Source organism: Indicator indicator, chromosome Z (assembly GCF_027791375.1).
Source record: "Indicator indicator isolate 239-I01 chromosome Z, UM_Iind_1.1, whole genome shotgun sequence".
NCBI lineage: Eukaryota > Metazoa > Chordata > Aves > Piciformes > Indicatoridae > Indicator > Indicator indicator.
Window position 1 is genome coordinate 40,532,585 of NC_072053.1, and position 24,479 is coordinate 40,557,063.

At 38.5% G+C, this 24,479-nt stretch overlaps 1 protein-coding gene across 1 annotated transcript in view; it reads right to left on the reverse strand.

The window, feature by feature from the left end:
* Window positions 1-1,547: 1,547 nt before the first annotated feature.
* The window catches only part of PTPRD (protein tyrosine phosphatase receptor type D), a 253,661-nt gene continuing 230,729 nt past the window's right edge, over window positions 1,548-24,479 (reverse strand). The window contains exons 25-31 of the mRNA XM_054397277.1: window positions 20,492-20,777; window positions 19,850-20,028; window positions 18,525-18,651; window positions 17,497-17,622; window positions 13,100-13,254; window positions 4,050-4,185; window positions 1,548-1,616 (exon numbers count right to left, since the gene is read on the reverse strand). Coding sequence (XP_054253252.1) covers window positions 1,548-1,616; window positions 4,050-4,185; window positions 13,100-13,254; window positions 17,497-17,622; window positions 18,525-18,651; window positions 19,850-20,028; window positions 20,492-20,777 — 1,078 coding nt within the window. The remainder of the gene's footprint in view (window positions 1,617-4,049; window positions 4,186-13,099; window positions 13,255-17,496; window positions 17,623-18,524; window positions 18,652-19,849; window positions 20,029-20,491; window positions 20,778-24,479) is intronic.

A 24,479-nucleotide genomic window follows, 5' to 3' on the forward strand; every position in this document is an offset into this window, starting at 1 on the left:
TTATATATCGCACACTATAGACAGTATACTATTGAATACAATTTTAAAACATCTTAATATCTAGTATATTACAACATTCTCCCATCCTAAAGGGATATGCACTGACCTTTCCCACATGCACACCTCATACATGTAATAATATGATTTCTTATTGCACTATAGTGTTACAAATATTGAACTTCACTGGAAGCCTAAATCACATACTCTCTGTGCGTGTGTGCATGTGTGTTCGTGTGTGTGTGTGTGTGCAAGTGCCAGTGTGGACAGAAATACTATTAGGGATAGGGATGATCAAATATCAATGATGTGCATTCGTCACTTCCCTTTGAAACAGAAGTTTACAGACCATGGAAACGCAGCAACGATCAAACAGTAATTTAATACCATTGTAGTATGCCGAAAAATTTTCCCAATGCTTTCATAAATCTAGGTATGGAGGAATTTGCATGTTTATGTGTATGTGTGTGAGTATCTACCTATCTGTATCTCTGTAACTGTACAGGAATTAGACAAGTGTAGACAGTAATACATACATATATATATAGAGAGAGAGAGAAGAAAGAGAGAGGGTGTGGGTGTGCATGTGCCTATGTGTGTATATGTGTGTGTGTGTTAGCAGCATCTTTATACTTTGCGCCTCCCTGTTGATTCCAAAAGAAACCAAAAAAGCCCCATTTTAACTTAATTGATTACATGGAGTATTTTCTTAAAGAAAAATAAAACCAAACAAAACTGTGAAAGCAATGCCTAACAAGACTGTAGTACTGTAGGTAAAGATAGGACTGCACAAAAATGTGCAAATTTTCAAATTGTTTAACATTTCTACAGCACAATATTACAGATAAAAGCTTAAAAAAATCTACAGTTTTAAAGAAAAAGATTAAGTTATGCAATCTTTAATTCACTTCATTGATTGATAAACTTGTTAAAAAAAGGAAAAAGTTTACACAGTTAAAAATGAAGCACAGGTCAGCAGTATCTTTACAATACTAAAAAACTAAATCAAGGACTTTCTTTTTAAACATTCCCACGTTTTCCCTAAAGTGTTACAATGAGCAGAATGAGAGGAAGGGGTGATGCTGAAGTAAAGAGTCCGCTTTGTTTGAGAAGCCAGGACCCAATCTTTTAACAAACATCCTGCACTGAACTGCAGTTCCTTCAAAATTCCTGTTTGCAAAAGCATGCAATCCTGAACAAGATGATCACTTTTTCTGATTAATTTCCTCTTCCCTTTAACTTCAACCAATGTCGAACCCTTGAGGTATCTGTAAATGAGATTCTTCAGACGCCTCGGTGGTCAAGATTCCTTTATTATGGTTAAGTTATTAAACTGTGAATTCTTGGTCCACATGGAACAGTTGGGATTTTTGATGTTTTTGTAACATGTATCCCCATTATGTCTGTTCTTTTTTTTTTTTTAATATTTTATATATCCCCAATAATCGCTCCTTAGCTAAGAGTTAAGAAGTACTTCTAAAGCACATCATATGGCTCAGAAGCGGCTCTCTGGATCTTAAAGGGCCTGCAATAAAAATCCATGACGGTTTTTATGTTGCATAGTGATCAAAGCTGCCCAGATACTCCAGTGCGGCTCGATAGCAGAACTGATACTGATCCTGGAGGAAAAACAGATAGAAAAAAGAAGTATCAAAAAGCCAGCTTGTTGTTTGGTTTCTCTTTTCTTTGTACTGAGTAATTTGTGACTACAGACAGATCAACCACAGTGGCATCTGCATGTCAGCAATATTCTCTTGCTAGCATCAACAGAAAGGCAGTTTGAGTTAACAATAGATGAAGATACATACTTGTGTTCCCCAGCATGCAGCTGCTTTTTGCGCAAAGACTATATACCCACCTGTTGACCAATTGCTATTCTGGAATAATACAATGTCAGCGTAAAACTTCTTATGGGAGCATGCTGAGATGCTTTTCCCTCATGTTTTTGAAAATAAGTAGCTAAATATTCAATTAACTCTATAGCAAATGCAACACACTAAGTGACAAAGTCATCACGGTATTAGTATGGAATGCTCTGTGGAAAAACACCAGGTTAAAAATCATGTTAAGGAATCAAAGGGAATCCCAAACTTTCAGTAACACAGGCTTTAATGAAGATGTGAAGCCTGTGGCAAGAAAAGGGCCTAAAAGAAATACCTAGCTAAAGCACTGTATTAATATAAAACTGGCTGCACTTTTCAGTCTACACTTGTAAGCAGAAAGAAGTTCAGTGTGGTAGATTTGATTATACCTCTGGTGAATCCAATGTTTTGAACTTCACAGAATTCTTAACCCACACAGCAGCCCCATTGCACCTTTACGTAATGCATATTTTTACTAAAAGAGAGTATCTATGTATTCATTTGCAACTGTCACTCAGGGCTTAAATGGTAAAACAGGAAAAGAAAAAGAAGAAAAGAAACTCCTTCCGAAACCCATAAAAAATATCAAGGTCTACTTATTTATCTGATAGTATGATGTGGTATATACTTGCTAACATCACAATTAAAATTCTTTTGGAGACTAGGAAACTCAATAGCTATTTCCTTCAGTGTAGTAATGTGAACACTCACCATTCTTTTCTGCTTTCTGTTGGAACAGTGGGAGAATGCATTAGACATACACATAAATTTTAAGCCTATGTGCATTCCACATGGAGTTTGAGTGCTTTGTTGAATAAAGATTGAATTTCCTGGCAATTTATACTACTGAATGAGAGAACTGTTTTCCACAGAATCCTTACAGAAGTGAGTACACAATACCTCTGCCAGCAGTGTGGATAAAGGATAGCACACAGAAGTAAGTAAAAAATGTAAGAAGGGAGAATGTATTACACAGCTGAACTCTGTATTTGTCAGAGGCTTCAAGAAGCACAGTTTTTCTGTATACTATAGTTACTTCTAAAGAAGTGATTTTTCATTTTGCTCATCCAGAACAATGATGATAACGGAAGAGAACTGCAATTAACTCTTCAGTTTGGTCACAGTTGATTTACTCGACTGACAAGATTAAAAATAAGTATCTTTATTTATCATATAATTTTTTATGAACTTGTCTTCTTAAAAATAAAGGCTACACAGCTTTTACTGAACAAGTTTAATTTCATTGTGGAAAACTGCAAACTCTGGGGAACCAGCTAAAATGTAACAAACTGTAATTTAAAGGTCAATGTCAATCAATTTATACTATATATATGTACGACCTAAAAAGTTTCCTTGCTTTTGCTGTTTTGATAGGTTCTTCTAACCTATTGGTTCTGCATTAGTTCAAGTCACCTGTTCATAAATTTAGGCAGAAATTAAGCAACACTGATGATGTTTAAGTATTCTTTATGATAGGACACTGTTCCAAGCATCCAGACCCAGGAAATCAATTAATATTGCTTATCCCTTTCATTATTTCCCAATGTCATTCTGAGGCCTTGAGTGGCTGAGTCTAGTTGAGAGCCGTCCCTGCCCATGGCGGGGAGGTTGGAGTAGATGACCACTAAGTTCCTTTCCAACCTATGATGACTTGATGATAGCACAGAAATTGTTTACTCTGTAATTTTCCTGAACACTGAATTTATCATTATGATTTTCAGGACAAACAGCCACATGCTTGGTGACATAAAGTCAAGAAAACCATAAAAATAATAAAGTGTCAGTCTGAAGACATGACCAACAATTATTCCCAGAAAAAAAAAAAATCAGTGGATCTATCTCTGCAAAAATAACTTGCCCCCTTCTTTATTACCCATACATTTCTGTTAGGAAAAAAAAAAAAGGCTAAAAAAAGAGGCAGTTCTTGGAAAATGTTTGTTCATCAACTACCACAATTTAAGATCCAGTATTAAAATTATTTTTTTCTTCCCCCAGCCTGCAGTATCTTCTGCTGTAACAGGAAATAGTCCTTGCAGTACTTTTACGGCAGTTTTGACAGTGTAGTCATATAGCATTTATATGACTTAAGATATAAATGCAAGCACATTATTTATACAGTCTCTATCTGTGCATTTTTTTGGCTGTGAAAATGCACCTTCTTTATCATCACCATGGTAATGTTTTGCTCACCTCTGTCTGTACCATGGCTGGCCGCTGCGTCCTTAACATTTTGACAGTCTGGAAGATATCTACAACACCTTCATATCTCATTCTTTCTAACACAATGCTCAGGGTTATGAAAACTCCAGTCCTTCCAACACCCGCACTGTTGCAATAAAATAATAATTAAAATTAAAACCAAAACAAAACAGAAAACAAGGAAAGAAAACCAAGAGTGTAAATTTGACAGTTAATGATGAAAGAATTGACTGCTAGATATTTGTGGTTACAACATACCATATATGTACAGATTTCTGTACAGGGAAATGTTAGCTAAGCAAAATTCCACAACAGACTACCCACTGCATTTGAAAGAATAATTGCCTTCAAGCAAAATTCAAATATTGCTAAGCACTTTCTGATCCTCCAGTCTTTGTAAAGTGACTTGGTTTGTTCATCCAGATATATAACAATCAAGTGCATAGTGAAGGAAAACGATAACATTTGTTGCCAATTACTACATTGGAACTGGCAAGAGAAAAATATGCCAAAAATGTATTTTACCGCTTGCTTCACTTTAGGTCATTCACATATATGCCCTGTTTATCAAACCTTCAGTATGTTAGTCAGTGGATTTTCAATTAATATTGAAATTGTTAATAAGTGTTACAGTTTTAAAAAAGGGTACACAAAACCTTAAGACACAGCTTTTATTCAAGTCCAGCCAGCTGGATCTTTAGCTTTCTAATACTGATACATATACAGCATATCTCTCCATATTATTTTGAAGCGTCTTCTTTGAGCACAAGGCTTGTTTGCTCTCTGTTCTGTCTTGGGCTCCTGTTATTAATTAAAACCCCCACAGAGTGATAGAAATTCCTGTAATCAATAGAGCCAATAGGTGTCAGTTATGAAAATTAAATAATCACTTATTCATGTGGATGACTCCTGGACAAAGAGAGAGGTAAATATACAGAGGGAAAAAAAAATCCAAGTTTGAACTTGTAAGGGTGGAAATTAAGTATCCCATCATCTCACTGTTGACGCCAATAATTTCATAAGGTTTCTCCAATCAGATAGAATTGGGAAGCTGGAAATTTATGAGACCTATTCACCAGACAGGACAGAAGCACATGATCAGGGTAAAATTGAAAGAGTCTGAATGTTGATAAACAATATAACAGATGCAGTGGATTCAAAAGATGAGTGTGGAAATTGAATGTCAAAATTGTAGGATGATATTTTACTGTTTGTTCCAGGTTAGTGCACTCCTTTTTATTAAATATATGTGATTTTATGTATTTATTTTGCACAACCTGTGTGCCTTTGGCGAGCTGAAGTCAAAAGCAAATTGAGACACAACTTGACAAAGCTTGACAAAATTAGGGAATCCTTTAAGATCACTGAGTCCAGCTGTAAAGGACTTGCAAGCACACCATGTCCCTATGGTCCACATCTACATGTCTTTTAAATGCCTCCTGGGATGATCATTCAACCGCTTGGAAGCCTGTTCAACTGCTTGACAACCCTTTTTACTGAAGAATTTTTTCCTAATGTCCAACGTATACTTGCCCTTGAGGATGTTTCCTCTCATTCTATCACTGGTTACTTGAGAAATAAGACCAACACTGACTTCACTACAACATCCCATTAGGTAGTGATAAGATCTTGAATGTATACTGGGAAAAGGTCGTCTTTCTTACTCTCCAGATAAAAGCTGGAATAAGACTATAAATACCTAAAATTGGTCAAGTTTTAAATAATTGCCGGAAGAGGTTAGATTTTTTTGAATTATAACACACTGATCTATTTCAAAAATGCCAGAGGAGAACATTTTAAAAGTGCATGTGGCAGGGGTTTGCTCTGTAATAGAGAAAGCAAATTTATGAAAAATATGTGGAGTGGGAAGGAAACCACGGGGCAGTTGCACTAGGGGGTCTGTAATTCAAAAATTTCTCTGTACAAGAGAAATCCTTACAAATTCATGATGGTACAAAATGGAGGCATTATTATGGCAATTCCACAAGGATGAGGAAAGTGTAGGTACACATGATCTTATGTTTCCTGAAAGAGACAAATAAACTTACTATTTGCTAGGGCTGCTACCTGTTCCTGTCTAATGACAATTAACACTACAACTTCTCTAAATCTTAGTTATGGTGATGAATTATGTTGGATTTGACTTTGTTTCTACCAAAGTACATGGTAGAAATCTCCATAATCTCCAGAATTTCAGACTGAAAGATCACACCCATTTGGAAGGGATGCATAACCTATCACAAGCATAAACTACTGCTAGCAGTACTTTAACTGCAGTCTCAAGTGGACAAGTTTGCATGGCGTTAAGAACTCAGAAGAATACCATCACTTTGCTTTCTTATTTCTGTCTGAATAAAGGCATAAATATTGCTAATTACTCCCCTACTCTTAAAACTCATTAATATCAGAAAGAATAAACCCTGCTGTGGCAGCTTAGGCTGGGTGACTCCTGTTACTGCCACATAAGTTACACCTCTGGTGTCCTGAGTGTCCAACCCAATCAGGTGGACACAGGAAACAGCGTATTTCTACCCATAAATCCTGCACCCTATAAATCCATCTGCAAAGTCATTCTCTTCCTCTTTCTTCCTTCTCTGCTCCTGTGGGAGATGCTTCCCTATTGGGTAATGGTGGGGGAGTATCTCAAGGCCTCTTAGGTCTGTCTAGGCCTAATGCCAGGAGGAGAAAGGGGGGGGGGGGGGGGTTAGTTTCATACCTGGCCAGCCTGAGAGTAGCCTAGTTGCAGGAAGGGGGGGGGGAAGAAAGAGCCTTGGGGGTTTTGGGTATACCCTGAGGTAGGGAGAAGGGAAGAGTTGGGAGGTCTTTGGGTGTTGTGTAAGGGACTCTGTATGCTTTGGGACATCTTTGCCACTATGCTTGTAGTTTTGTAGTTTCACTAATTGCCTTTCCATTTAAAGTTTCCATCACTCTTCAGTCTGTTTGTGTGAGAGTCATTCTTTTGTCCCTCTCGGTGCAAGAGAGGATCTGTCTAGCCCCAAACCAGCACACCTGCTCTTATCATGGTCATCCTTCATTTTCCTTTGTCAAATGAATTCTAAACACTGCTCTGCAATGTTATAAAAATTTTTAGGCACAAACCAAAAAGTATGATTCAAGTAGTCTAATACATTTATTTTGTTAGGCTTTCAGATGAGATGATAAAGTGCTCTGTTAAAACACACTAGTGTTTGAATCATTTCTGGGTTTTTTTCCTGGGCTTTGGAAAGATGAGAATCTCTTTCCCTTTGCACATTAATATACTTTAGTAAACTTGTTCATTTTGTCTGAATGCTAGTACTGGGACATAGAATCTGTATCAGTAGTTTGCATTTCTTATATAAATGACATTTCATCTACCAAAACATAATTTAATGTTGCAAAAAATGAGTATCTAAAATCCTAATCAAATCAATAGAAAGCAATTTATTAAATAAGAGATAAAAATATTGTTTTTTGACCATCTGCTATAGACTCTGGAATACTGTAGAGAAAATGAATGAAAAATACAGTAATATTAAAAAAGTCCACCCTGGATTATTCTGATATGCAGATGAAAGCCCTGTAAGCTGTTTTCATCAACTATAAAAGGAATTGAGGGAAGGCATCGCATCAAAAAAACAGGCATTACATTCTGATGTTAGAACTCACCAATCTGAACTTCAAGGATATTTTGACAGGCTAAATTTCTAAATACTGCTATTCAGCCCGCAAAGAGCGAACAGCTACAGCTATCTCTGCAGAGTGCCTGTGCTCAGCAGTACTTCCAGTGAGGCACACTCCAGCACATGGGGCAGCATGATCTGCAATCTGCAGACCCCTGTGCACAGGGCTACAGCAGGCAGACAGGACATGGCACATCATCTGGACATGGAGCAGCAGTTGTGCAGAAGGATGAGCAGGCAGGTTGCTGAAAGCTCTGCCAGTGCAGGAGGTATGTTCAAATGGTGTTAATTGGTCCCACTCCTGGCTTGAAAGGCAAACTCAACTACTGGTCATCACCCCCCCAGAAGATCTAACTATGTTTACCATTTGGCCAAAAGCCATTACCAGAAAAGATGCAGCAACCCCCACAAACATAAAATTGTGCAGGTCTCCAGTTGCAGAAAGTGCCTGAGCTGGGCACTCTTAATGAAGGGCAGCAGAGACAACATCTGTGGGTGGTGTGATCAGGTGATTGATCTGCTCCTCTGGCTGGCACAGATGAAAGGGCAAGTGGAAAGGTTGAGATAAATTGGTGGAGCCATACCCTGAGGTAAATGCAGCAGATAGGGGCTACACAAAAAGCAGATGATCCCCTTCCACTTGCACCAGGCAGATGGAAGGGACCTAAGACAGAGGAGGCTACCCTGTTAAGAGTCTGCTGTAGACCACCCAACCAGGATGAAGAGATCGATGAAGGATTCTACAAGCAGCTGAAAGAAGTTTCACAATCCCCAGCCCTTGTTCTAATGGGGTGCTTCAACTTACCAGATGTCTGCTGGAGATACAACACAGCAGAGAGGAAGCAGTCTAGGACATTCCTGGAATGTGTGGAAGATAAATTCCTGACACAGTTAGTGAGGAAGCCTACCAGGGAAAGTGTCTTGCTAGACCTGCTGTTTACAAACAAAGGGCTGGTGGGAAGTGTGGTGGTTGGAGGTCATCTTGGGCTTAGCAAACATGAAATAATAGAGTTCTTGATTGGTGAAGTAAGGAAGGAGGCAACAAAATTTCATCCATGAACTTTTGGAGGTCAGACTTTAGCCTGTTCAGGACACTGGTTGAGAGACCCTTGACAGGCAGTCCTGAAGGGCAAAGGGGTTCAGAAAGGCTGGACATTCTTCATGAGGGAAGTCTTAGAAGCTCAAGAGCAGGCTGCCCTCGTATTGTAAGAGAAACGGGATGTTCAGCAAGTGCAACCATCTAGCAGCACCTATGAAAGCTTGTCATCTAGTTTACATTGTTCAGAGAGGCTAGGGGCGAGTGAACCTACTGTCAAAACATCTGCAGTCAAGAAGAAATGCTGTGTGCTTGTCACTGGGGACTCGCTTCTGAAAGGTGCTAAGGGTCCTATATGCAGACCTGATCCACTCTTTAGGGAAGTCTGTTGCCTACCTGAGGCCAGGGTCAAGGACATAGTAAGAAAACTTCCTACCCTGATCCTCCAAACTGACTACTACCCATTGTTGGTTTTCCAAGTAGGCAATGATGAAATTTCAAAAAGAAGTGTGAGATCAGTGAAGAAGGACTTCAGAGCCCTGGGAAGAATGGTTAAGGGGTCAGGAGCACAAGTAGTATTTGCTTCTGTCCCCCCACTAGCTATGGCTAATGATGGACTAAACATGAAAATCCAGCAGATAAATGTCTGGGTGTGGGACTGGTGTCAACGGCAGGCTTTGGGTTCTTTGATCACAGGCTACTCTACAAGACTCCAGGCCTGCTGACTACAGAAAAAAAACTGCTTATCCCTGAGAGGAAAAAGATTCCTGGGACAAGAACAGGTAGGGCTGATTTAATTTTGAAGGGGAAAGAGGGAAAAAAGAGCCTCACTGAGGACATTCCTGGGATAATTGTGAGACAGGGTACCAGCTCCTCTGCTATCCCAGGGGCTGTAGGGGATAGTGGACTATGCAACACCCACAATGGTAACAGATACTCCTCTGCTAAGTCTCTGAAGTGTCTGTATACCAACGCAAGAAGCATGGGGAATAAGCAGGATGAACTGGAAATCTGGGTGCAGTCGCAGGGTTATGATCTTGTTGCAATTACAGAGCCATGGTGGACAGCTCCCATGACTGGAATGTGGTTATGAACGGCTATGTTCCTTTCAGGAAGGACAGGCTGACAAGGCGAGGTGGTGGAGTTGCTCTCTATGTGAATAAGCAACTGGAATGTGTTGATCTCAACCGAGGGGGAGATGATAAAAGCATTGAAAGCTTATGGGTAAGAGTGAAGGGACGTAGAGACATGGATGATATGGTTGTGGGGGTTTACTAGAGAACACCCAACCAGGAAGAAGCTACTGATGAGGCCTTCTACAGGCAGCTGGAAGTAGCCTCAAGATCAAGTGCCCTTGTGCACTTGGTGCTTGTGGGTGACTTCAATCACTTATATATTAGTTGGAAAGTTCACACAGCCAAGCACAAACAGTTCAAAAGTTTCCTGCAGCGCATTGATGACAACTTTCTCCTGCAAGTAGTTGAAGAACCAACATGGGGAAGTGCAATGCTGGACCTGATATTAACAAACAAAGGACTGGTTGTAGATGTCAAGGTTGGGGGTAATCTTGGTTGCAGTGACCATGACATGTTAGAGTTTAATATCAATAGACAAAGAAGCAGGGTGATAAGTAAAATTTCAACCCTGGACTTTAAAAGGGCAAACTTTCCCCTCTTCAAGACTCTGCTTGGAAATATCCAGTGGACTAGGGCTCTGGAAGGAAGGCGGGCCAAAGAGAGCTGATGATGTTCAAACATTACCTCCTCCAAGTTCAAGAGAAATGTATTCCCTTGAAAAAAAAATCAAGTAAGGCAAACAAAAGACCTGCATGGATAAGCAAGGGACTCTTTGTAAAACTCAAAACCAAAAAGGAGGTTTACAACATGTGGAAAAAAGGACTGGTCAATTGGGAGGATTATAGAGATACAGCCAGAGAATGTAGAGATGCAACAAGGAAAGCCAAGGCCCTGCTGGAAATGGATCTTGACGGAGGGGTAAAGGAGAACAAGAAGAGCTTTTTCAAATACATCAATGATAAAAGGAAGAGCAGGCAAAAGGTGAGCCCACTGGTGAATGAGAGGGGAGATACAGTAACTGATGATGCAGAGATGGCAGAGTTGCTGAGTGCCTTCTTTGCGTCAGTCTTCACTCCTAAGACGAGCCCTCAGGAACCTCCGTCTATAGAAGCAAGGGAGCAGAACTGGAGAGATATGGACATTCCGCTGGTCAGTCAGGAAAGGGTTAGAGATCTCTTATACCATCTGAAGACATACAAATCCATGGGCCCTGATGGGATGCATCCAGGAGTGCTGAGAGAGCTGGCTGATAGTGTTGCTGCTGAACCTCTCTCCATCATCTTTGAAAAGTCATGGAGAGCAGGAGAGGTGCCTGATGACTGGAAGAAAGGAAATATCACTCCAGTCTTGAAAAAAGGCAAGAAGGAGAACCCAGGCAACTACAGAGCAGTCAGCATCACCTCCAACCCTGGAAAGATGATGGAGCAGCTCATCCTGGAGGTCATCTCTAACCACATGGAAGACAAGAAAGTTATCAGGGGTAGCCAACATGGATTCACCAAGGGGAGATCCTGTCTGAATAATCTCATAGCCTTCTATGAAGTTATGACCAAGTAGGTAGATGAGGAAAGAGCAGTGGATGTCATATATCTTGACTTCAGTAAAGCTTTTGATACTGTCTCCCATAACATCCTCATAGAAAAGCTCAGGAGATGTGGCATAGATGGTTGGTCAGTGAGGTGGATTGCAAACTGGCTCCACAACAGAGCTCATTGTGTCATCAATGGCACAGAGTCAACTTGGAGGCCTGTGGCAAGTGGTGTGCCCCAGGGATCAGTACTGGGTTCAGTTTTGTTCAATATCTTTATCAATGACCTGGATGAGGGCATTGAGAGTACCCCCAGCAAGTTCACTGATGACATAAAACCGGGGTGGGGATTGGCTGACACCCCGTCAGGCTGTGCAGCCATCCAACGTGACCTGGACAGGCTGGAGAGCTGGGTGCAGGCAAACCTCATGAAGTTTAATGACAAGTGCAAGGTCCTACATCTGGGGAGAAATAACAACAGGCACCAGTACAGGTTAGGGGCTGCCCTGCTGGAAAGCAGCTTCACAGAGAAAGACCTTGGAGTGCTGGTGGACAGCAAGTTCTCCACGGAACAACAATGTGCTCTTGTGGCCAAGAGAGCCAATGGGATCCTGGGATGTACCAAGAAAGGTGTGTCCAGCAGGTCTAGGGAAGTTCTTCTACCTCTCTACTCTGCCTTGGTAAGACCACACCTGGAATACTGTGTCCAGTTTGGGGCTCCCTGGTTCAAAAAAGACAGAGACCTGCTGGAGAGAATCTAATGGAGAGGCACAAGTATGATCAGGGGACTTCAGCTTCTCCCCTATGAATAGAGACTGAGAGCCCTGGGGCTGTTTAGTCTTGAGTAGAGAAGACTGAGAGGGGATCTGATCAATGTCTATAAATATCTGAGGGGTGGGTGTCAAGTGGAGGGGGCCAGCCTCTTTTCGGTGGTTCACAGTGATAAGTAGTATTCTGCTAGAGAAGCTGGTGGCTCAAAGGTTGGAGTAAGTAATTCTCAAGTAGCTAGTGACAGGACAAGAGGAAATGGCCTCAAATTGCACCAGGAGAGGTTTAGATTGGATGTTAGAAAAAATTTCTTTACTGAACAGTGGCCAGGCATTGGAATAGGTTGCCCAGGGAAGTGGTGGAGTCATCATCCCTGGAGGCATTCGAAAGACAGGTGGAGTGGCATTTCAGGACATGGTTTAGTGGTCATAGTAATGTTGTGTGAACAGTTGATGATTGTAGAGGTCTTTTCCAACCATAATGATTCTATGATTCCCTTTCTAGCAACCGCAACTGCCTTCATTTGTCTCATCTCGATTAGTGCTAATACACTAGTGTGGTACACCTAGCTTGTTTAGAACTAATAAATCCCACCAATGTAACAGCCACACTGTTAATCAGGAGTGGGAAGAACCCATTAATCAAATATAGCAGCCTGTGTTAAGGCTCTTTGAATTGCTTTCTGTATGTAGTATTGAACAGATTGTTTTTACCCTGTACCAGGAGAAATTTTTTTAAGTGAAAAAAAGTCACATGCTACCACATATTTCAGAACATTTTTCTGTAAATTTGCTGTTTTGTAAAGCAGTCTTTTATCTTATTTTTTGATTTTATCTTCTATTTTGATTATATTTTCTGACAATTCACCCATGAAATGCCACCTACATATACACCTTCACTTCAATCAGCAATTGACCTTAGATAAAAATAAATACCTGCATATGAGTAATTTTGAGGCTTTGTTTACTCACCTGCAATGAACAGAAATTGGTCCATCCTGACCAAACTGCTCTTTTGTTTTATGCACTTGACCTATAAAGTCAATAAATCCTTCTCCAGACTTTGGCACTCCTTGTTCTGGCCAGTCAGTAAACTGGAACTGCCTCACTGTTCGGGACTGGCCATCCTTTAACAAAAGACACAAATAATGTATCCCAAAAGCATGTTCTAGCAGCTGGAAGTCAGTCAATCAAAAACCAGAAATACAATCACAAAACAAGGACATTGAGAAGAGGTGGCGAATGGCTAAGATCACACTTATGAAGACATTTTAAATTGCAGTACTGGCTAATGCTTTTGGACTCATTGGTCCAGAAGTGCAAATTAGTTAACAATATTGTATAGATTTCCTTCTGCACTGAACAGGACAGTCGTTTGACATTCTGCCTGAGTAAAAAGCATGTCTGAAGCTACCGATAGAATAATCTCACTAGGTTATATGGGTTTTGGCAATTTATGTTTTGAAACCTGCAGACTAATTCCCAAAGTACCAGTTTCCTTAAATACAGAACAGACAGAGTAAGGCCATCCAATCTGACTCTCCATTTACAAGGTATGCTTGTCTACTGCATGGCAGGAATATCTGATAAGACTCATCTAGTCATCGTTTTCTTTGCAGATGGTATCTTTAATGGTATGGTGTTTTCTATGAGGTGGACATTTGCCTGGGAGAAAATAGGTCAAGACAAAACAGTTGTTTAACAAACCAGAAACCTCCCTGGAATCATTGTAGTTTTTTATTGAGGAAGAATTTCTTCACCATGAGAGTGGTGAGAGCCTGGAATGGGTTGTCCAGGGAGGTGGTTGGGGCCCCATCCCTGGAGGTGTTTAAGGCCAGGCTGGATGAGGCTCTGGCCAGCCTGATCTAGTGTGAGGTGTCCCTGCCCATGGCAGGGGGGTTGGAACTACATGATCCTTGGGGTCCCTTCCAACCCTGACTGATTCTATGATTCTATTCTATGATTCTATGATTCTATTTACTAAAACCTTGGATGTGGCAAATAAGAATAGAATGCTTATAGGATATCCCCTCAAAACAATAAGTCATGCTGGCAGCAAGAACAATTTTTTGTTTGTTTCCGTTTTCCTGTACCACAAGAACTCATCTATTATAGACATTTGAAATTAAATAGAAACCATATTTAAAATGGCCAAAGGAAAACCCAATACTTAGCTTTTATGTTTCCTCTGGGTTTTGCCTCCAATGTCTCAAATGAGAAAGGAAAACAGAAAACGGGTGTGTGCCAACCATTGCTCCATGAGAGGACACACATATACTTCATTGACCTACTATCTCTTATGTTCCCAGTAGAGCGCTGTGTTAATTTAATAGTCTATTCCTGTGGAATGTTTTTGCCCCTTTAAAAAATAAAATCTGTTTGAAAACATCTAACCATGTGTATTTCTTGGGGGCATCAACACAAACTACTAAATATTTCCTAACAAAATGGCATTTTGTTACAGCAGACTTCTCTCCTAATGGTCTCTATGAACCCATTTTCCCCTAAGAAGACGTAATGAAATTGCATCCTTCAGATAGTCTCTGGCACACGACATTAATTAATCAAGAAGACGAAACAATAGCTGAATTTCCTCCAAAATAACCTGCCATTTCTAGAGTAAATAAAGAACAACTTAAGTCTAATTCACTTGCAACATATTGGTAAGAACATAGAAGCTCATCAATTTCTGACTCTAGTAAGAAATGCTCCAAAATAACATGAACTTCTTTTAAGCGTTGAAAGGCTAAGAAAGACGCTGCTTTTCTTAATCCAGGGCTGTTACTGGAAAGACCATAGACTTCTTCGTGCGACAGATTTGATTGTAAATATTTATTTCTCAAATGTGTCTAAATCAACTATATTGGTGTATTTCATGATCGTATTATTCATAACTCAATAATCCAGTGCAAGCCTGTGAAAACTGTTCTGATTTAGTTTAATGAGAAAACTTCTGTTATTTAACGCTATTTAATGAGCACAGAATTAAAGTTAGTCAGTCTGATGTTAGACTATCATTAAAGCATATTGGGAACTAATCTGCAATTTCTTACATAGCTCCCTGTGCTAATGTCATTATAAACAGAGCTATTAATGAGACGTTTGCAAATAGCAGCCCAAACACAAATGCTAAAGTTTATTAAAATCTTTACTTTCAAATATGATGACAGCTAGTATGGTTATTTATCAAAATATTAATTTTTAGATCCCTACAAACAGCAGAGGTCTTTTAATGTATCATCCTATTGATTATTTGACCATTTGGAGTTCTTGCTCTTCACAGGGGATATTCAGCTGTCTTTTGCTGAGGCTGAAGAATCTGTAATACTCTCTTACAGCCATTACTAATCGTTTAGCTTAAAATGAGGCCACCCCAACATATTGACCTCTGGAGTTTACAGACAAAGTGAGTATAAAGCAGTCGAAAACAGTAGACAGGAACGGTTACAGAGGTCAATTTCACTTCACAACAATTCACAGCTCAGTTTCAGATATAACAGGAAGTTCCACACCAGAAACTTGCTGCTGACACCTACAAAGCCAGTGTGCTTCTTTTGATGCTCTTGGGGAATAATTGGCTGGCGTGGCTCTGTGAGAGCACAGATGGTATTCTAACATTACAAATAGGTTTGGAAAGAAGAGGGAGAGAGACTGGTTACAACCACTGCAGCATTTACTCTTCAATGAATATAACAATTTAGTCAGTTGCTCGATGTGACAGCCATAAAAGCCTAGCTACAGGAAAACTATGATGTACACTTTGGTAAGCGGTCCCCACCACTTCCAGCAAATTCGTAAGGAGCTATAGTTTCCCACCACATCTGAAAAATCCAAGGTAGCCCTGTGAGCTTGCCAGTGTGTTATTTGACAAGTTTTGGACTCTTGGTAAAGAGATGTTTTTAAATTTGAGAAGCAATGACACGTGATAGTAAAATGTTATGAGACTGCCAAGGTGCATGCATGCTTAGCATTTTATAAAAGAGGTCTATTAATATCAGGTCAAATAAAACTATTTCTGGCAAAATATTTCTACTCAAAATTCTCATGCTTTTTACTGGTTTGCTAGATGTAAGTAAATACTTTCATAAATACCTTGAAAAAACGTTTTTAGAAATATATACTGTTTGCAGACACTTAACCAAATATGTGGGTGGTTAATATTGCTATTTTATGATCTGAATTTGGTGAAACTGGTCACATAAGGTCTCTTCCAGTTTGAGTTGGAATAGATTTTTAATAAATTATTTATGAAAACTATCAGCACATTTGACTTTGCCTATGCTTACAACTGATGTTAGGAGCCTGTTCTTCACTTCCTGTTAGAAACAAACAGGTTAGAGAACTTAGGAGTTACTAGATTTCAAATAGAATGAAAATCAGATCCAGTATGCCTACAGTTTCTTTTGAAAAACACACCTAAGCCTCATTTCCCAAATGAAGACATTCATATGCTGACTTCATTAGTGATAATACTGTCTAATTGTCAGTAATTGTCTAATTTCACTTGGAACTAACAATTAAAGCAACAGTCCAGCTAACATTGAGAAGTACCAATACTTTGGATGCTGACTGGCAACTATGAGTAATCAGTCATGTTAATCCTGGACAGTATAGCCTGATATTTTGCTTAAACAAATAGTTTTCTACAGTGCTTATAGAAATGAAGGCTGTCAGTAACCGTTTCTGCCATGCAGGCTGCAGTGCCAGAAATCAAAAGTCTGAGAAATGCAAAACATATTTAAAGTTTATGTGCATTTAATCTTATATCACTGCTCAGTGTTGGACTCAGAAATTCAGATAAGAAATGTAGGATGAAAATGAGGATGCTAGGGTCACAGCTGCCTGTATCTACTCTGCAGATATACAAGAGTGCTGGAAATATGCTTTGCCAAAAATCAAATTATAATGTGCAAAGCTTGTGAAGCTTTTCTTATGAATGCTATTAGCCCTGCAGTTTCTAAATCTCAGTGTATTAACCTTCATACTCACTCATGCTAGAGGGTGGTACAAAACAACATATTTACAGCTGTAAGTGGCAAAAAATGCCCCAAAAAAGATCAAGGGAAAAATGAGGAAAAAAGGGAAAATGGTTCTCAAATTACTTAACGTAAATCACAAATAATTATCAGAACTTCATGAAATTGTGATGAACAGATATCACACCTGAGTGAAGTCAACTGTTATTACACAAAGATCCTGTTCTTTCAATAATAAATTTATCTGCTTTTTCTGTATTAGTTGTAGGAAGTAAACCCCCAGGGCTTTTTAGTGAATAATACAAATAGAAAAAAAATTAAAAAAAGGACAATTTCTTTTAAACTTGTTTCTTTGAAACTTGTGTGAACTAGTGTAATGCCATGTTAACTTACCCTTGCATCTGTAACCTTGAATTCTCTCAGAATATACTGTGGCATGTTGTACTCTGCCATTGGATCTACCACAAAATACTGATATCTGGCTGAGCGCTCTGCAGGCCAGTACTGGTGGCATTTTTCCTACAAAATAATGAAGCAGAATAAATTTCCTGTTACTTGAGACCACTGTGGTAAGTATAACATTCATGGAAATGTAGTAGTGACAGGAACATGAACTGTTTACTTTGCCGTGACATGAAGTTCCATATCTAGGATGAAAAATCATTCAGTACTGCATTGCAAAGGTGTTCTTCTGGCCACTGTACATCTGAAATAACTTACACTTATGCTCAGTTCTATTATTTATCAATGACAAGAGCCTAATTTTCAATACAGAATGGTATTTAATTCTTGATGCTACCTTTGGTTTTCTTTCTTCTTCCCTGTAGAAGTGAGGCCTCTGGCCTCAGGCAAAACTCTATCTCTGCATCCACTAGCCATGGCCTGACTCAGCTTTCACTCATACGTATCAGCTTTATTTTAATGTAATTCTGGCCAGATATTATGCTGCTTCATTTTTTCCATTACATGAAACATTTTTAGTACTGTAAACTGGGTGCTGAGTCTTTAAAGTGTGGTGCTATGAACACACAGAAGACATTCATATCTCAAAACCATGACACTTTCTTCTAACATTGTTCAAAATGGACACTGCAAAAGCTAAGTTTCCAAATAAGGTCTCTTCACTTTTCAACAGGCAGCAATGATCTCTCTGTATACTTTAGACTTAGAAACATGAAGACTCAGTTGCTGAGTCTGTGTGTGTCACACAACAAACGGCCATGTCTAGCTTACCTGTTGCAACACATCTACAGATTGGAAAACACCACACCAGTTGATTAACAATGCCACAGATATGTCAAAAGGAGAAGGAATCTAAATCCTCACCTTTATCTTCACACGTTCCTATAGAAATAAAATATTTTAATAAAAGAATCATTATAACAAACATTTTACTAAAGGAATGTTACAGCAGTACTTACTCTGCCCATTTCTCGTAGCTTAGTGAGCATGACCACAATTGTAGAATTATGCTCCCAGAGCATTCTCCAGAAGTCTTCAGTTGTTTCTGCTAAAGGACCTTGTGTGGCTATATATGCTTTTTGTTGTCTAAGTTTAAAAAGAAGTGAATGAAGAAAAATATTTTAATCAAAATGTGAATTGATACATGTCTGCTCTTTATATATAAACATTAACTAGAGGAAAAATGTATATACAATTGATCATAAGCACCTAAAAACCTTATGATTGTTTACTCAAACTATGTCTTCTTTATTATTAGAACTATGACAGGGAAATTAGTCTGTTAATGTTATGATGTAAATCTTTACATTATTTAAATTTTAGTGCAACCCTAATAGTTTCATTTCATGTGCTGTAAAAAGGACTTAAGAAACTCTTAGTTGTGCTGGTTCATTTTATAGAAATAACTGTCTAACAATCTATTAAGTTTATGAATTATAGCATAAAGTAGTTTATTAACTCCTTTTCAATAGTCTGAAGCCTCCAGCAAAAGTAAGGCAGGAAGAAAATTGAGGAATGGAGTGCACTGCATTTAATCTCGTACTAGTGGAAGCTACCTCCAAGCTGTTAAAAGCTTCTGAATCAGCAGCTTTATAAAGTGATAACCAAGCTGACGTTTGTCTTGATTCTTTCAGTCAACAGAAACATTTTTGTGGATGATGGTGGAGATGAAGGTTGCTTAGAATTACGAAGAGAGGCTCAGAAAATGATCCCTGTGGATACAGATACTCAGGTATACCTAAACTGCCATAGGGAAACTACACTGCTTCTTCATGCCCTTTTCTACTAGCTGCTTAAGTCGTCTGAGGGCATATTGTTGCCTGTTGTCATGAAGATATTGGTGTGATACACAATTGTTTATGTATAAAATACTTTGGGTGCCTATGTCTAGCCTTAGTGTTCCAAGATCACAGGTGTATCTCCTGTATATCTTTCCTACATGTCTTTTCAAGAAGAAATGTAAAGGAATACAGATTCCAAATCATCAATATGTTTTATAATTGCCGTAATTTTCAGCATGTAAAACATACTGGGATTTCTTTATGATTTACAGGTAGGTGAGAACATAATGTTTAAGAGGCTATGTCATTTATGGAATTTTCCTCTATTATATGAGTGAAAAAAAAATCCTTTATTAATATTAAAAAAAAACCCCAGACCTCATCCAATAAAACACAACATGCATAGATAATAAACAATACTAAACTCTGTTCTTTTCAATATAATTACATATATAATTCTAACTTGTAAAGCAGTCCACTTGAAAGCATATCAGTATTAGTACCTGTATCCATCAATGAAACTGGCATTGATATAATCAGAGCCTTCTACTCCTCGGATTGGCTGCAGGCATACCCTTGTAGACTCATATGGCATAATATTGACAAGGCGATTTTTGAATTTATTACATGGAAGATTGGCACTGATGAATCTTGAAGTGTGAGCCTTAGAGCTAGCAAGACGCTGTTGAAAAGAAATTAAAAGAATTAAGGTCAGCTATAACAAAAATGAGCGACACTATCAGATTTGAGGACTTCTGCTCATTATCCAATAACAAATAATTTCAATTTCATATGCTTACTTTCCCATATTCTACTACTTAAATATTTGTAAAGCTTCTTTTAACACCTTATAAAAGTTTAATGTCTGCTCCATTGATGTATATGGACAAATCTAAACCATTATATGCATTTCAAGCCATCAAACAATAAAGTAACAGCAGGGTTAAACCATCCTCACTGAAGAGTTCTTGTCTCGATTACCAACTGACGACATAAACGTACACCTTACAAAGGACTGTTCTAATTTAAAATTTTAGCTTGCTGCTGTCTTATCTTTTAATTACTACAAACAGCTGGTGAGGGACAGAGCAGTATTACATATTACATCACTTAGTTTTGGTTCCCACAATATAAAATCCCAGTACCTTAAATTCCAGTTCCATTCCTGTGACATTCTCTCCTGTTTCTATCTGTGTCAGCTTCTGGATATATGCATACAGGTTTCTGGCTGGCACTTCAGTATTTCCACATGTCACTGCTTCCAGCAGTGCATCGTGGATAAAGATGTATTGGTCCTCAGTTTGAACCATGTAATTCCTCTGTGCTCTCATTAGAGTTACGTGGCCATAAATATCTACAGTCTTTTCATGCTTTATTCTCTCTAACATTGCATCTATCACAATGAAACAGCCAGTCCTGCCGACTCCAGCGCTAGAAGAAATGAACACAGGAGGGAAAACATGAAGGACTATTTCAGGCATCGTACTTCAATGGCATTCAAGTTTTAAAGTTTCTTAACACTGACTTGAACAGTGCATTTTTCTGAACATGAATATTGGCTTTTATGAAAAATGCTGGTTCCCTGAAATAAGTAAACTTCTTTAACACCCATTACAAAAAAACTTTATGTGGAATGCTTTTATATGAGATCTTTGCATCTTGCAGTTTCAAGCTTGACTATAATAGAAATAAGCCACATTGCAACATGTTCTAGAAATATAGGTTCTTAGAAATGGAAATTACAAGAGATGATCAATCTTCTAAGAATTCCAACTTTATTTGTATCATGATTTCAAACTCATTAAACATGCTGTTGCTATTCTGTTTAGAGAGGCCAATTTATTGGCAAACAATGTTAAGGAGAATGACTATTGAATAATTCTATTGTGATTTAGAGGTAAACTTTCAATTCCTCTCCCAAATCTGTCAGGGACTCCTGCTGAGTTGGTCCTGTCCTCTGCTCTTTCACTTACTAGGCCGTCTTTGCAATTCAGAGCCATCCATGATTAGCAATTCTAGGCTAAGGAAATTGTCAGGTGACCACTACAACATCTGTCTTGCATCTCTAGGAAAATATAATAAAGGACTGGAATGGCCAGAACCTGTGTCAGTTATTGCATTATTTCAAAAGACAAATTTTATTAAAAGACTGAATTGTGCTTAAAGACAAAAACTGAAACAGTGGAGTGTGAATTAAGTATCAGGATTCTGCGAGTAACATTTTTCAGATAGAGGTAAAGTTAGTGCTTCCTCACAGGTTCTGAGTTAAGTAACTTAGAGATGCAGTTACATCAATCCTGTTGAGGCCAAAGAAAGTACTTCTTCTTAGTTCTCCACACAGTAAGGAACAGAAACAGCTCTGAGCTAGAAGTGGCTTTCCCTTCTTTGGTGGCACTTGAGTGTGGAAGATGACATGGGTCAGTTACTGTAATCTTGGCAAAGAAATAAACCTTGATTGCAAAAAATTCAGGTGGATCTAACAGAATTAAACCTGTGCCAGTAATAGATATACTTAACAGCAGTTTATTTTTCTGATATCTGCTGTCAAAATGTGGCAGACTTTCAAGGACTTTCATCCATTCCTTCCCTGTCTTAAAGGCATTGTCTGTTACATGCATGGGATACCTTTAATAACTCCTGAGGATAAGGCTATGCAATCATGAGAGGAAAAAAGAGACCCAGGTCTCACCTTGAGGTGATTACTATCCTGTATTACACATTTGGCATAACTAAACAGGAATGATGTAGGAGGAATATGAAAAAGACTGCAGAATACAAAAGACCAGAAAATAAACTGAAGGTCTGAATAAGAAATTTTCACTTTTATCAGCCTAACATGTTGTGGTCAAGTGAAAAATGAGAAGGTTTGACAGTGCAGATATTCTCAACAGTTTAGAATACAGTTCTCTTTCCTATCATATATCAATGAATTAGTGTTCCAGCACCTTGTTTATAACTGGATAAGCCATTTTTTTTTAGATCAAACATTAAAAAGTTCACTGGTACCTAGAGACCATAACTACAAAATACTAACCTAGTTAAAAGCTTGGACCTTCATATGGAATAAGCAATTTTCACTTTTTGTCTTCATGTCTTTTATTACCATTTCTATATTTATTCCTCACATGAGCAAACTCTAGGAGGAATATTTATTAGTGTGTTGTACCACAGAATACTTTTGCTAGTTTAAAGATTTATGCAGAATTTGTGAAGAATGTGATAGCAGGCCAAAACACACTACAATGCAACAATGTTTGGAGACACTTAGGTCCACTGTAATCCTAATACACTCTTTGGATCATTTTATTCAGCAAGATGTTTTCCTACCTTAAGTCACTCAGGACATTTCAACTCACAGAATCACAGAATCACAGAGAAACATTCAGGTTGGAAAAGACCCTAAGGATCACCAAGTCCAACCAATAACCCTCCTCTGCAGAGTCCGTCCCTAACCATATCCCCAAACACGACATCCAAATGACCTCTAAACGCATCCAGGTTTGGTGACTCAACCACCTCCCTGAGCAGCACATTCCAATGTCTGACCAATCCTGTGAAATTTTTTTTCCCAGTGTCCAGTCTAAACTTACCCAGTCACAGCCTGAGACCTCTTGTTCTATCACTAATTACCTGTGAGAAGAGACCAGTCTCTACAACATCCTCTCAGGTAGTTGCAGAGAGTGATAGGTTTCCCTCAGCCTCCTCTTTTCCAAACTAAACAGCCCCAGCTCCCCCAGTCTCTCCTCACAAGATTTATTCTCCAGGCCCTACACCAGCTTTGTTGCCCTCCTCTGTACTCGGTCCAGCACCTCCACATCTCTCCTGTATTGAGGTGTTCAAAACTGGACACAATACTCGAGGTGTGGCCTCACCAGAGCTGAGTGCAAGGGAACAATCACCTTCCTATTCCAATTCTCTCCAAAACTCTGCCAATTATAAATCATTCCCACTGTCTACCAGGTTACCCCACTTAGTTTCCAGGTAAAAATAAAAACAATGCTTATGAATATTTTAATTTCAATTTTGTTTCCACGAATCTTCCGACACCAAAGTCCAAGAGCTTCCTATACAAGAAAAATAAACTATCCTATCCTTTCTGTTGTAATACAGACTTAACATGGTATCAATATGCAGCTGGGAAGCCATGCAGTTTGAATCCTCAGTAACATGCCACTAGAACATCAAAAAAACAAAAAACAACAGCAAAAATACTAACCCACCAAACCAAACCCAGAATCCTATCTACTTTCTGCTAATGATGGTAAATCAGCTAATGAGAATAATACTGCAAATTAACAATACAATTATTATTGACTTTCTTGCCCTTTTGATTTGCATATTTTGGTGTTACTGGCAAACTTTGAATTTAAAAAAATTCAGCTAGTGAAAGATACTGTTACAAGTTTAAAAACTAAGCCATCTGCAAAATGGCAAGCCTACTACAAAACTGTTATTGCTTCTAGCATTATTATTTATCCTACTACAATACGTGTTTCAGATTTCCAAAACTATGACAGACTTGGGCCCATGAACTGGAATATGATTAATGTCCTGTGATGCAATACAGCTGCAATTCATAAAAAAGCCCCAGAAAATAAGAGTCATAAGTGGGCCATTCCACATTAAAATCACTGTATGGATGTATTAAGGTTGGCTTTTGTGATTAATAAGCAGCTGTTTAAATTACGATCCTTTACTGACACTTCAGTGATCTTGCAAACGAAGGAAATGTAATTGCCAGTATTCACAGATCATTTAAATAGAAGCAAAGGCAGTATAATATAGATCAAAAATCATTTAGGATCTTTTTGGCTTGTATCAGGGGAAAATTTTATTGAATATTAGAGTTTCAGATTGAAGGGAAAATTTTATTGAATATTAGAGTTTCAGATTCATAAATTCAGATTGAATTTATGAACTGAAAGTACATAAAATTGCTCATGATATGGGAAACATATGAAAATGCCTGGATTTTACTGAGGAACTTCATGCAATTTATTGGATTCAAATCCCACATAAATTCTGTAGTAGTTCTGTACATGGTCAATACTTAGATTATTTTCTCCTTTTCCTGTTAGGAAATCAGAAGACAGTTGAAAATCACCCCTTTATCACGGAAAAAGCAGAAAAGCT